General features: G+C 34.0%; 1 protein-coding gene across 1 annotated transcript in view; it reads left to right on the top strand.

Annotated features, from left to right (window-relative positions):
- Window positions 1–2,590: 2,590 nt before the first annotated feature.
- The window catches only part of LOC145682320 (uncharacterized), a 28,751-nt gene continuing 17,088 nt past the window's right edge, over window positions 2,591–14,253 (top strand). The window contains exon 1 of the mRNA XM_081753895.1: window positions 2,591–2,687. Within this exon, the coding sequence (XP_081610021.1) occupies window positions 2,591–2,687 (97 nt within the window). The remainder of the gene's footprint in view (window positions 2,688–14,253) is intronic.

Raw genomic sequence — 14,253 nt, 5'->3', positions numbered from 1 at the left:
CAGTGAATATAGCACGTGTTGAATTAATGATTCTTCAGAACCGGCGAGAACATTGCGGGATATTGCTGCCGATGTGAGTTGCAGTGTCGGGAGTGTTCAGACAATCATTCACGACCACTTTCGTTTCCGGAAAATCTGTGCAGAAGGGGTTTCCCCGCCAGCTGACATTTGATCGGATGTGGACACGCATGATGGTCTATAGATAGCTTCTGACTCGGTTACGAGCCGAAGGTGATGAATTCTTGCAATCCATCATCACGTGTGATGAAACATGGTTGCACAATTCAACAAAAAGAAGTAGCATGGAGTGGCGGCATAAAGGGTTCCCGCTGCCCAAGAAATGCAAAACGCAGCCGTCCGCTGGGATCATGGCAAGTGTCTTCTGGGACATGAGGGGTGTTATCCATGTGGATTTTTTGGAGAAAGGGAGCACAATTAATGCCCAGTATTACTCCACATTCTTGAGTGGTTCTGTACGAAAGTCCATTCGGAAGAAAAGATCTGAGATGTTATGTGGAAATGTCGTTCTTCTCCATGAGAGTGCCCATCCTCACACGGCCAGTATGCCAGAAACAACTCTGGCCGAAACACGCTTGGAAGTTCAGTGTTATTACCCCAGCAATCAGCCCAGAAAAACGTACAAGGGATATACGAGGGATGATCAGAAAGTAAGTTTAAAAAACCTGCAGTTTAACGTATATATATTATTCCATACAACCAATAAGTGAAGAGATAGTACACATATTGCGTTATTTTTCGACATTGACTGCTTATTGAATGAGGCACTTATCGCATCGTGGGACGAGTTTGAAAATTTCCTAATGGTAAAAATGCTGTTATTACGTGTTCAACCACATTACATCTAAATGTTTCACTCCTCGTCTGAAGCGAAGCGACGGCCTCTTAGGGGTTCCTTTAAGTGCAGTAACAAGTGAAGTCGCTTAGAGCGAAGTCCGAGCTTTAAGTAGGGTGGTCAATGATGTCGAAGCGACAGTGCTTCAAAAGCGTGGTCATCTTCTGGACTATATGCTGGTGCGGATTGACTTCAAGGAAGATGATACACTCGTTGAGAAATCCTGGCTTAAACTTCTACCTGCTGCCGGTGAATTTCAGCTGTGGTTACATGTTTTTTCAACATAAATCGAATGACTGATCAGGCAACTTCGCTAGACCAGTTATAAAAATAAGTCGCTATTTGCATTTACCTACAACTAGCGCCATAGCTGGCACGTGGTTCAAACTCTGGACAGTTATCAACTCCGTATACTAAAATAACTACACTCTCCTCAATACTCTATAACAGACAAAACTCCAGGGTTATCGGTCTTGCAACCTTACTTTCTAATCCTCCCTCGTATGTCCAAATCTGATTCGCAATACCCCTTAACTTATGCAGTGAATAATTTGGATCTTCATCTGATGTACCCCTGGATCTTCATCAGGTAGGTCGATTTAGTGAAGTAAAGAGCTATTTTAATGAGTTGATAAATTTTTAGTTTTCATTCTTGTAAACTAACTCAAAATAAAGCTAGCACGAAAGTAAACTTGGTTACAACTACTTTTAAAAAACAAGACAGTGAAATACCTTTTGAGGAGAAATACTTATCTTGTTCATCCTCAAACAATCGCTATTAGTTCAAAAGTGTTCCGATTTTATGGTGCTCTGATAATATTGATTGATGTTACAAATACTTCACATCCAAGGAATAGAAATAAATGTTCATGAAAGTTACAAGGTGAGAAAGGCTACGCCTCTGTGGGTGAGACCAACATCTCGCAGCAATACAGAAATGGCAATAACATGCCGCATTGATCTCATAGGAACAACGCTAGAAAATTTCAATTAATCGAAGAACTGTTAACAATTACAAAATTATAGCAACAGAATAAGATTACATATTACTGCATCAATGGTGCCTTGAACCCAAGGATTAAATTTTGTCCGACAGTTAACGCGTTAACTTAGATTTACATTGAAATCAATGAAATTATTCATTAGTTATAGGTTAAAGTGGTTATGCATTTTTGAGAGTTCAGCAAGTGTTCTAAAGTAATTTATTTGTTTTCTAACAGGGTTTTTAATTAATCTCATTGCCCATACTTCCTTTTTTTATAATTCAAACCTTTCTCACTTCAATTAGTTTCAAATTCCTAAGTTACAGTACATAGATCAGGGATGGTCAAGTCTCCTGATAAGAAGCACGCGGTGGTCGCTCTGACCGCCACTCATCTTATCTTGATTTCATTCTCACCCTCATGAGGGCCTCTCTTGTGCAGCTGAATACTTATGCTTCCATTAAAGTTTAAGGAGCATTTCGAAATAAATATATTGGATACTGTTTATAAATTATGCGATTTGGACTATCGAGATCTGCATTGTAACATTTTAGGTTATTCTAAGTAACTTATATGATGATATGTTTAGTTCTCGTTGTTTAGGATGCATGCTGAGGAAATAATTAAAAAATAGGCTTGAAAATTGAAGCACTGACATCTTTAGGGGGCACTCTCGACGGCCTCCTCGCCTCAAGTACTCTCGCTCTTTTGACATGAGGGCTGGGGCATGCGAGGGCAAGGACAAATTCCCAATATGACGAAGATCGACAATTTTCTTATCAAGGCCGATGGACAACTCCCTTCGAAAGGGCAAAGACCAACTGGCACTGCAAAGGCAAGGTTGCGCAAGAGTGAGAACAAGTTTCCAGCACGAAGTCGAGGGCGAGGAGAGCGATGGACAACTCCCTTCACGAGGGCGAGGACAAGTTTCTAGCACGAGGGTAAGGGCAAACGAGGGCGAGAGCCAACTTCCATTGCTAGGGCTAGGGTAAGTGAGATCGGAGTAAAATGAACACCAATGGATCTGTATTTGTTACCTCTTAATTCATATATCTCCCTTACTTGCTTCACAATATTGAAAACTTTGCGGGAAAAGAGCAGCGTCTTTGCTAATCATTTTGGTTAACTCTCTACAAACAAACTCAATTTCTATAAGTAAGTATCGGATTTAAAGTCGTATTTAACATACTTGCTTCCCAAGGTTCAATAAAAATGCCACTTTATCAATATCAATATATACTGCTGTAGAAGGAAGACTACAAAGTTTAAGAGGCTGCTATCAAAGTTTAAGAGGAAGTGGAATCACTAATGTACACAGTAACTAAGATAACAATTTGGCTTATTCCAATGGCTGAATTGAATACTCACATAGACTATGATGTCACTACTGAAGTTGCCTTCGCGTATTTTTCATAGACGAACGTGACAATCACATCAGAATAATGAATGTTTTTCAAACTATCACTTTCGAAAATTTCGATACAAAGATTAAAGTAATGTAGACGTTCATAAGAAAAAAAGGAGAACGAAAATAAATCTTCAGTCGTTGTTTTTTACGATAATGAGAGTTCTGTGAAACTATTGGACATAGGGTTGCACAGACACAAACACAAGCTTCTATCTTACATGAATAAATCGATACTTGCTGTTTGAATATTATTGTACGACACAAAAATTGCGTGTCATATTCATACGTGCGTGCATAAGTAATTTTGAAATTTCCAAAACTGGAGTAGGAAAGAAATTTGGGTCGAAAAAATTCACTGCCCCCAAATCTTATAGCCCCTGGCCACAGCTCACGCTTAAATTACTAATTAGCATGACGTATAATGGCATTTCTCTTTGTGCGGCAAGGTGGCTCTGTTACAGACAAGAATATAATTCGTAGTTTGTGTCCCTTGTTCGATCCCGGCCAAGTAAGTTGTTGTGGACAACATGGTGTCTATAGGTTTTCTCGGGTCCTCCCGTTTTCGTCCATATTACATGTCACCAATTCTTCCATCATCATTCACTTGCCTTAATCATCGTGGTAAATCAGAAAGATTTCAGTTTTATTTTTCTTGGGAATTCCTTAGACTTTTCCAATAGTATGTCTAATCGTGCTTTCAAACCGCAAACTTTCTACAGCATAAAGTCTAATGTGTTCGTAATTCTCAAACAAAAATTGTTAAAGTTCTGCAACCTTAACACTTAAGTAGAAATATTGTATGAATTCGAATAGCTTGTATGGAATGCTTAATGAACAGTACGCTGCCCTATTTATTCCCTTAGTAGAAGCATAATAAAGAACACAGAAACAAGTGTACAATTATTTTAAATGTAAAGTCCAAATACTACATTTCAGGTTTTTAACCTTAAAGTATCTCAAAACGTGAACAGCTTGTTATAATAATCGCAGTCCTTATTACCCTCCATCTTGGCACTTCAAATTTCTGTATAAAGTTTTAAGTTTCTAGCTTAAGCAGTTTAGATCAATCCAACAGCTAATATAGAATTATATCTAGAAGAGATACTAAAGAAGGGTCTGTATATTGAAGACAGTATTTTGATAGTTGATAGAAATATTAGATGTATAAATTTTGCATAGGACATAGCTTTCGTTGCGAAATCTTAAGAGAATATTAGACATAAGATTTGAGAAAAAAATTAAGAACCTAGTGTCAGAAATACGTCTAATGGTAATTGCAACCACTGATTATTTCTGGTCCAACAAGCGGCTACGAGGCCCCGTTAGGGAAACTTCTCGGATCGTGCTTGAACATTAGTCGATGAAATCTTACGTACGTCACTGTTAGGGAGCATTATTAGTGAAGAGCAAACTTTGAACATAGAACAGCGCAAGAATACGTATGGCGAAATGAAGATTGAGAAGGTGAAGTAATATTCCGTACGGCCCTGAATAAATAATCAGGAAACAGTATTATAAAATGTCTCGTCTGAAGTTTTGGTTAGAAGCGCTCACATCATGCAAAGTGGATTAAAAACCACTGAAAGCTTTACAAATGTAGGGTGTAAAGGGAGTCGTACAAAAATTAAGTTATAAAGTGTTACGAATAATAAGAAAGAAGGGGACAATATTAAATGGAATAAGAACCAAGATAGAACACGGTAAAAATTAAATCAGTAACCTTAATCCAAAACCTGGATGCAACTGAGATACATTCACAAGATGGATGAATGTAAGCTAATGCACTTTTTGTTTGAACATTTAACTTTCCAACAGGATAGAACTTTATCTGGTTAATTGAACGTTTAACTCCTCTGAATAATGAAAGTTCATCTGGTTCGTTGAACGTTTAACTCTGCTGAAGGATGAAGATTCATCTAGCTAGTTGAACGTTTAATTCTCCTGAAGGACGAACACCTATCCGATGATGATTTTAAGATTTAGCTGTGCTATAGTTAACACTAAACTACAGAGGACAAATGAAGTTTCATCTGAATATACCGAGAAGAGACCCATCTTTTCTACGTTAATTTTTAATACAAATCCTCGAATTTTATATAACATTTCAAAAAAATGGACACTAAATTCAGAAGAAACGTAACTTTGATTATAACACTCAGGAACTGCTTCTTGAAATCTAATACAGGCTCGAAACGTCATTTAAATACACTCTAAAGAACAAAAACTGGAATCAACAGTTCCTTTCATAATATTGTTTGGTTAATCGATAAAGTCAAATTTTAGACAATGAAAAGATAGGAAAATAGACATATTATATGACTAATTCATGTTTTGAAACCACGGCCTGATTATCAACATTTTTATAATTTTCAACATATCAGTGAAATATGTTCTGATTTTACTAGATATATATAAGTTATTTCATAAACAAGAAGATAGTTTATTGTTTTTAAAGAGGAAAAAGACATAAAACGTAAGTAAATTTCATTGATGTTCTAGTTAATAAAAGGAACGATAGTAGCAATTTACCGTTTAATTTCTCCTTTCCTCAAAAAGTGTACATTATTGGCTAGAAAAAGCAAACAAAAAAAGAAAAATAATAAATAAATAAATAAATAGTCACCGTGAGTCCATTGGGCCCACTTGGTTTTGAATATTACAAAATTTTTTGAATAGTTCCATGGATAAACGTTCTTCAGCTTAATTTCTAAGCATTTCTTCCCTTTCTAGCTGTCATTTTCCCAATAGCTAGATTTTCTCAAGCTATTTCTTTAACTTCTTGTCATACAATTTAATTAACTTTCCCAGATATAGCTGAATACTTTCCTTCGCACTTTTTCAGTATATAAAATTGATCATGTAATAATTTCCCGTTAGCTTCTAACTGGTAAATAATTTAAGAAATGAAGACAAACTGAATCTAAACAATCTTTTTTTGATTGCATATTTGGGAATAATTTTTATGCTAGTGATACACACTGATTTCATAGTAATCCATGAAATCTAGAGAATTAAGAATGTAGCTTTTGAGAAATAGGGATAGGAGGCAAGGTCGGGACGATCTCTAATGCGAGTGACTTCCTGGGACGAGAATTTGAATTCTGTAGGATATATGGTAGTGAACAACAACACAATAGATCCCATCAATGACCAATGATTGGAGGGAGAACTTGGTCTCTTGCGAGCCAAGCGTATCCTGACATCTATTCAAATAGCTCGCTCCTGGGTGACGATTGATCCAAAAGTTGAAGGTACCCAACAAAAGCAATATCTAATGGGATAACAAATAAGACAGAGGGGCATTATTTCGTGCATCCCTTCGGTATTCATTACAAATTCATTACGGGTTATTTTCATATAAATCATCGTTTCGTTAATAACAGAAATGCTCAAAATATTTGCCCATTATCTTCAACAATTCCAGAATAAGAGTACTAATCTTATATTGTCTTGCACCTATTTGCGTACTAAAATATAATCATATAATTAAATTTTGAACTACGTTCTTTGCTTTGTTTATGACTAGAAACTAGTATTCTATTTCTAAAAAGAAATGCTCATTTCAAATTAAAATTATTTCGGAAAATGAACATGACTGAAAGTAATATGCTAAGAACACATGAAATAACCAGAATTCATCCGGACGATTAATGGACTCTAATGGGGAAAAAATCATTTATTTGTCAGGTGTACATTTATTAATATATTTCACTGATAGAAAAACTTACAACTATCTTTTTAAAAATATTACTGTTTACTGGTAGTTTCTTATTTTCATTAAGAGTAATGATTTTATTAAACAAATAATTATATACAACTTTGTATGTGACATATTTACAGTGATGATATTCTAACGAACAAGCAATGCAACAAATAGGAGTAGTCTCATAGATACCAGTTTAAGCCCCCCAACCAACAAATTAGGCTCATCTGAAAAAGAATCTAGTTTAAGCACATCTTTTGACCATCATATTCCCCTCCAAGTGTCATCAATACCAGTTTAAACACACCCCCTCCCAGTACTTTTGACGAATATTATTTAACACAGATGGTTAGTGTAAATACAATTCTAAAGTGAGATTGAGCAAGGTGCTTTGCGCATAGGACTTTTTATAGCATTTAAAATCAAAGAAAAATGAAATAACTATTTTGGATATGTTATATTTAATAAATTATGAAAAAGTGTGTAATTTGTGGAGAATTAAAACAATACCAAGAATTTGCTCGAAATGGAAATACAAGACGAGAGGAGTGTAAAGCATGCTGAAATAAAATGAACAAACAGAATGATGAAACAGAAAAAAATGTGCGCGTATGCTTATAATGTTGTAAATTATGAACAATTATCTGAAGATGAATTTACAGACTTACAAAACGAACTGAATTATATCAAAGTAATGTTTTTTGAATTTCACATCGACTATAAGAATGGAAGAGTTCAACTTGATGAAAGAGCAAAATATCATCTCCATAAAATAAACGATCTGTGGAATAATGCTTTGCCCTACAAGAATTTAGAGTACCATTTCAGTTTTAAGAAACATCATATCTTTATCAATCATATTAGTAATAACAAGTGGAATGATTATATAAACGCATTTTTGAAATGGAGGGTAAGGATGATGCCTTATTCACATTGGGAGTAAAGATAATAAACTATTGTTTTGTGAAATTACTCATAAAACCCTTATATCTAAAATTACTTAAATCTAATTTAGCTCTTCTATTCGTTGTGTTTCTCTTTCTCGTCTATTCTTAGTATATTGATTATAAAACTCTTTTAACTTGGGAATCAAATCTTCTTTCCTTAATCCTATCTTATAATGACCCCAAGCAAGAGTATGTATACCATCATTCAATATATATCTCTTGTCGTCATAAGCACTTAAAGCAAACTTGTTTTCTTCTACTGAGAATACGTTATGTATTTTACTCCGAAAATGAATTTCCATTTTATATAATTTTTCTTTTCTAAAACACAGTTCCCATAATCCTCAAATGATAGACCTGTTATAACTACACTTTTCTTTATGCCTTTGCTTTTCTAATAGGATCATTCTGATTTCCCCATTTCTTTTTACTAGCATACATTTTTGATTTTAGACCGACAACCTTCTCTATTACAACACCTTTCAGTTCGTCTTTAAATTTTCCTAATTCCTTTTTATTAACTAATTTCAATCCATATTCATTTTTTTTATAATCAGAGATATCTAAATATTCATATATATCTTTCATATCTTCGTAAAGTCTTCTGTTTCTATATGTGCTATAACAGAATCAATATCAGTCATTAACAATTCTACATTGTCTCCATATCTCTTTTTCAAAATATTGTAGTAAAAGTCATACAAACATATTTTAGAGATAGCTAATACTGCCATCCCTACATAAGATAGGTTTGTTAAATGCAATTGTAGTTTTATACATATGAAAGCAGCTAAATTCTCAGACAATATCGTTGAAGCTAGGCTTACCTACTAAATCCTCTACCAAATTTTCATTATGTACTAATCTAATATTTATTCTTTTTCTTATATTTTGCACAGTTTTATCAAAAACAGCATTATTAGCCAACTTATAAAAATCCTTCTCAAATGCATTCTTTGTTTGTTACCGTATATTAGTATTTAGATCTAATATTTCTTTAACCAGGCTGATTATTTAAATGTTATTACCTTATACAATTTTTTAAGTTTCATTCCTTGTGACAAATAGAATTTAAGGTTTTGATAGTGTAGTATATAACGCTCTTTACCATATAAAGTTGTCAATAACTTTGAAAGCTTTTTGTTATTAATGTAGTTTTCTGGAGTTAAGGGAAAATCTGAATGTTTATTATGGAGTTCCTTTGGATATTCTAAGTCGACTTCTAAAATATAACCAACTTCAGAATCATCTTTTGCTTCTAGTATTGTTTTTGCTAAGTATTTCTCATTATACTTATTAACATATATCCATTGAAAACCACCATACGTCATGTGATGATTCATCGCTAAACCATACTCATTATTAGCATCCATATAAATTATATAAGAGCTTTTTTTTCTTCTTGTCAAAGCTATTTAAGTATTTATTACTAGCAACTGCATATCGATTTGAACATTGAGAGATTCTACCTGTTATACCTTTCTCTATAAATAGTAATTTGTCATAGTCAATAATTCTAATGTTTTGTCATCTTTAACATTGCATCCCAGAAAAAAACAGGACCGGTAAGATACCACGCTGGATCTAATTTATATGTTTTAACAGCTGTATCTCTGAAATTTTCAATAATATCTTTAGATTGAAGAACATCTGTCTTATTATAAAATTGAGTATATTCACTTAGTGTTTTTAAATTAAGTTCTTTACAGACTTTTACATGATGGTCATAACTCTCAATACTCATTTCTTCTCCAGTTAATATGTTTCTAAATTTGTCTGTAGATAATGGAACTGTTTCCTCTAACTTTTCTTTAGAATCAGCAAAATCATATGAATAATCTCCTTTAGTAGTAACTAGATCAAGTTTATCAATTGGAAAAAACTTTGATGTTTCTCGAAATTGTTGTGGCTTTAAATTCTTTGCTAACTCTGCTAAGCCTTTTAATAAAAATCTGAATGAATCAATGAATCTTAACTTGATAGATCTATCTTTTCCTTTTGCATCCTTATACGGAATGGTTTTTGAAAATGTAATGTAGTTTTCTTCAGTGTTAGCTATTACATCTATTTTTTCTTTCTCATCCCCACCTCCTAAACTTTTTATAAATAAATGCGCATCATACCTAGAGAGATTGTGGAAATATACAGGAATAAATCTTGGATTTGTATATTTTATATTAAAATAAGAATGAGCAGCACCTCCAAATTTACCTGTTAAATGATCATGATCACATACTCTTGTTTTACATGCATCTCTACTATTTTGAAGATTTTTACATTCTTTCTTACATTCTACTAGGATTTCTTTTACTTCTTTTCTTTGCTCTTTTATCTCTGTTATGTTGTCATCCTCTTCGTCCTCTATTTTGAAATGATGTTCTTCTTCCAAGTGTATAGCTCCTTCTTTTATCTTTTTCTTTAAATACTCAATTTTAATATTTAAGTTCTATATTTTCTTCACTAAAAAACGTGGCAGAGCTTCAATACTGCCTTCACAAATATGTCATATTGTAGCTGATTCATATATCTCTTCTTCTTCCTCAGATAATGGAGTCATAGGTGTATAAGTATCATATATTTTTGCTATTTTGATTGCTTCTTCTGTTAACCTTTTTATAAGCTCATCTGCTACATTATCTCCTATGTATTCTATTGGTTCACTTGTATAGGAATCCAAAGTGCTTTTTACATAGTAAGTAAAACTATTAGGTTCATGTAGTTGATAAGCATTTGAGTAGGATCTTTGTGGATCAGATTGACATGCACTTATTCTTCTTAGTATTGATTCTAAGTCTGCTATTATTGTGAATGTTATTTTTAAAGAACGCTTATCACTTACAAATTCTAATATCTTATTCCACTCTCTAGGTAAAATGATCTTAGCAGCAGAATGTAAACCACAGTATTCTTCATGTCGTTTTAATAATTCGTCTGATTGAAAATGCTTAGCTAAACATCCCTCACATAAAAATCTCTTGTGTCCATCTTTTGTTATTTGACTTCCAACAAGCTTCCATAAATCTTTAATCAAACAGTAATGTGTTTTATCCCTTTTCTTTAAATATGAAAGACTAATATGATTTTGCTTTCTTTCTTTACCTAATAGCATCCGATATCCATGGGATGTTCTGAACAAGTTCCATTGATGTCACTATGTCGTACGGGATATTGGAACATAGTCAGGATAGTCTGAGAATATCCTATCGGGATAATCCCGGCTTTGTCAGTAGAGCGATATCCTGTGGATATCCTGGCAGGATAGTCCCGACTTTGTCAGTAGAGCGATATCCTGTGGATATCCTGGCAGGATAATCCCGCGGTTGTTGATATTATTATTATTATTATAAAATACTTCTTCAAAGAGTAAATACAGTAATTATATAATACTTTTCTATTATATTATTATTGTTTATTAAATAATAATATAATAATAGAAAAGGATTATATAATTACTTGGTCCATCGTATTGTATAATTCTGCAATATCAAAGTAATAATGTTCAGATAATTAATGATGATAATTAAGTTCAAACACTATATAATAATTTCATACTGTTTGAAGAAATTTCCAGCGCGGCGCGATCGTTCACTGTTTCAGCAGAGGATCGCGAAACGTTAAGCAGTTGTTTCCATGATGCACTGCGCAAGGCGGGCCGTAATGGAAGTGAGTCAGTGTAGTAAATGTGTTAATCGCTTGTAACCAATTAAAATCCATTGGGCTGAAGAATATAGGTTAAGTAATTTTAGTTTATTCAAAACGTATTGTTGCAAATAGTTTAATATACATCAAGTGTAAATGTGCAATAATTTCATTGCTTAGCGTGTATTTTCACGGGCAGTTCCGATAAACAACAGAAGTTGCTGATGCAAATAAGCGAAGCAAAATTGAGGTGTTTGATGTGATAGTTATGCAACATAGCTCGATTCAAGGCTAGATAATATAACTTGCAGTGATTTTTAAAGATTTATGCAGTTCGATCCTCCCGAAAGGATCGGATACGTCAGAGTAAAAAAAAAATAGTTTTTGATATCGTAAACTGTGATTTCTGACTATATGTTAGTTAAAGTTAGGTCTGTTTACTGTAGCGATAAAAAAATGTTACTGTAATGCGACAAATGGGATGTAGGCCCTTTTGTGTACCACTTTAAAGAAAATACACAGTGATATGATATGCTCCTATCTGTAACAGTTCCAGTTCAATGAACAGCAAGAACGGGCTGTGGGAGCAGCAGTAAAAACATATTAACTTAATGCCGGTCAGTGAAAATTATTGGTTTAGAAATAGTACATTTTACTTTCGCGATAATTTTGTTCTTTGTAATAATTTGCCGACTGGCAAGATTTTGAATGTGTAGTCCACTGCACATGTTAATAATGTTAATAATCGTGCAATAGTAATAATGTTAGCATATTTTTACGCCCAAGGGCCAAAATGTTACTAAAATTATTTCTGAAACATGGTATCGGCACTACTTTATTAGCAGATGGGTCTACCAAATTTATCGGTATTTCTACTTTTTTTGGAAAATTTTCGTGCTCTTAGACTATATTACGTTCTGTTTGCTTCTGCGATACGATTCTTTTGGTGGGTAGGTTAGATTAAGATGCTGCTAATAATTACGGTCCTTGTGCGGTTACGGGGGTCCAAAACTAGCAGAAAAACAGTATGATCTACCGGAAAGAAGAGTTGATGGTGATGTAAGGTGAATTGGAAAAAAAAAGGAAGAACTCATGGAAAGATTGGTAATTGTCCACAAGTCCACTATGATGCAAATTATCGTTCTTTCATTCCTAATGATGTTAACAATGCTTAAAATGGCAGTGCAGATGGTGTATCTTTGAGTACAAGAGTACATACACGGTCCTGGTAAAGTGTCCTTGCATTCAAAACACTCGGCTGTATACCCCACTTTCAGAATTTTAGACATCACCTGGAGCGAAAGAAGGAAATAGCACACACAGAGGGTGCACCCTCTTTTTAAGCGTTGTGTATTATCTCTCAGGAAAGTAAATGTACACCTATTTTTCGAGTCTGGCATTCCTGCGCTCCATCCATGGAGAGTATGAGAATTAAATCAATCAAATATTTACTGACGGGCAAAAGGAAAAGGCTAATCTGAATAAGACATTGCAGAGGGACACAAGCTGTGAATACGGATAGTGCATAGTGTAAATAAAGGACGACACCGAAAGAGAAAGCCAGAAACAGCTCTTAAACGGAGAAAAAAGACTAAAAATTGTTGAAGTGGGAACATAAAACACAAATACAACAAATACGCCGACAACTAAATGTTCACTACGCCATGATCTTGGTGTAGTGGTTAAGGTGCTGGCTTACAAAAGCGAGGGACATCAGTTCGAATCCCCGGCAAGAATATTTTAAAATTTTTTTGTTAATAATACATAGTGTTTAGATTAGGCTGGTCAATACGTTTTGCAAAGAGGCCCGGTTTAGCTAAGACGCACCACAGGTGCGAGAAGGGAGCAAAACACTTTTTCTCTCTCCCTCTGTGTGTCTATTTATCTATCTATCTGTATATATATAACGCTATTTGTGAATGCCATAACCACCCTAATTTTCAGCGGATTGAGACGAAACTTGGCAGAAACATTAATTGTTGCAATATCTTGATGAGTTCGTTAACCAGAATAATCAGATGAAAATGTTCAAAATGGCGGCCCTTCAAACTCTTAAAAAGTTCCAAGGGAACCAAATTTCGCCCATAAATAGGTATTCAGGAAGTTTGAATAACTTTTCCACTTTTACTGAAATATTTGTGTGCAGGGACTTATCCACTTTTCTTGAAATATTGGACCCGATTAATCGCCTAAAGAAGATTCACGTCCTTTCGCTACGGTCAGGCTTTTTTTTGGAGGGAGGGGGGGTATTTTCCTATTGGAACAAGATGATTATAATTAGTGATGATATGAAATTACACATTGAAAGTGACGTAACTTGTGAAACGTGTTATTTGAAAGAATAATATAATAAATGTGCTTTCCCCTAACACAGAGAACTGTAAATCATATATTTCGAGTTCGGGAGCGTGAATGGCGAGGAGTGTTATTTGATTTGCTTTTTAGTAACACATTGCATTGCATATAAAGGTAGGCAACACTAGTGGTAAGTAAAACAATAATAATAATAATAATAATAATAATAATAATAATAATAATAATAATAATAATATAATAGGTATTTTTTGTGGCATGGCAATATCTTCTTCAAACGTAATGATTGTAATGCCATATCTCCCTTACAAACAAAATATTAGCAATTTATATCGAGAGAACGGGAAATTGTAGAGTGATGGGAGCAACGTTGGACAGTATGCACTCATAGTACTCAGAAAAATGAG

Source organism: Thermobia domestica, chromosome 3, assembly GCF_964235325.1.
Source record: "Thermobia domestica chromosome 3, izTheDome1.hap1.1, whole genome shotgun sequence".
Lineage (NCBI taxonomy): Eukaryota > Metazoa > Arthropoda > Insecta > Zygentoma > Lepismatidae > Thermobia > Thermobia domestica.
The sequence above is the reverse complement of the archived record's forward strand: the minus strand, read 5'-3'. Positions and strand labels throughout refer to the sequence as shown.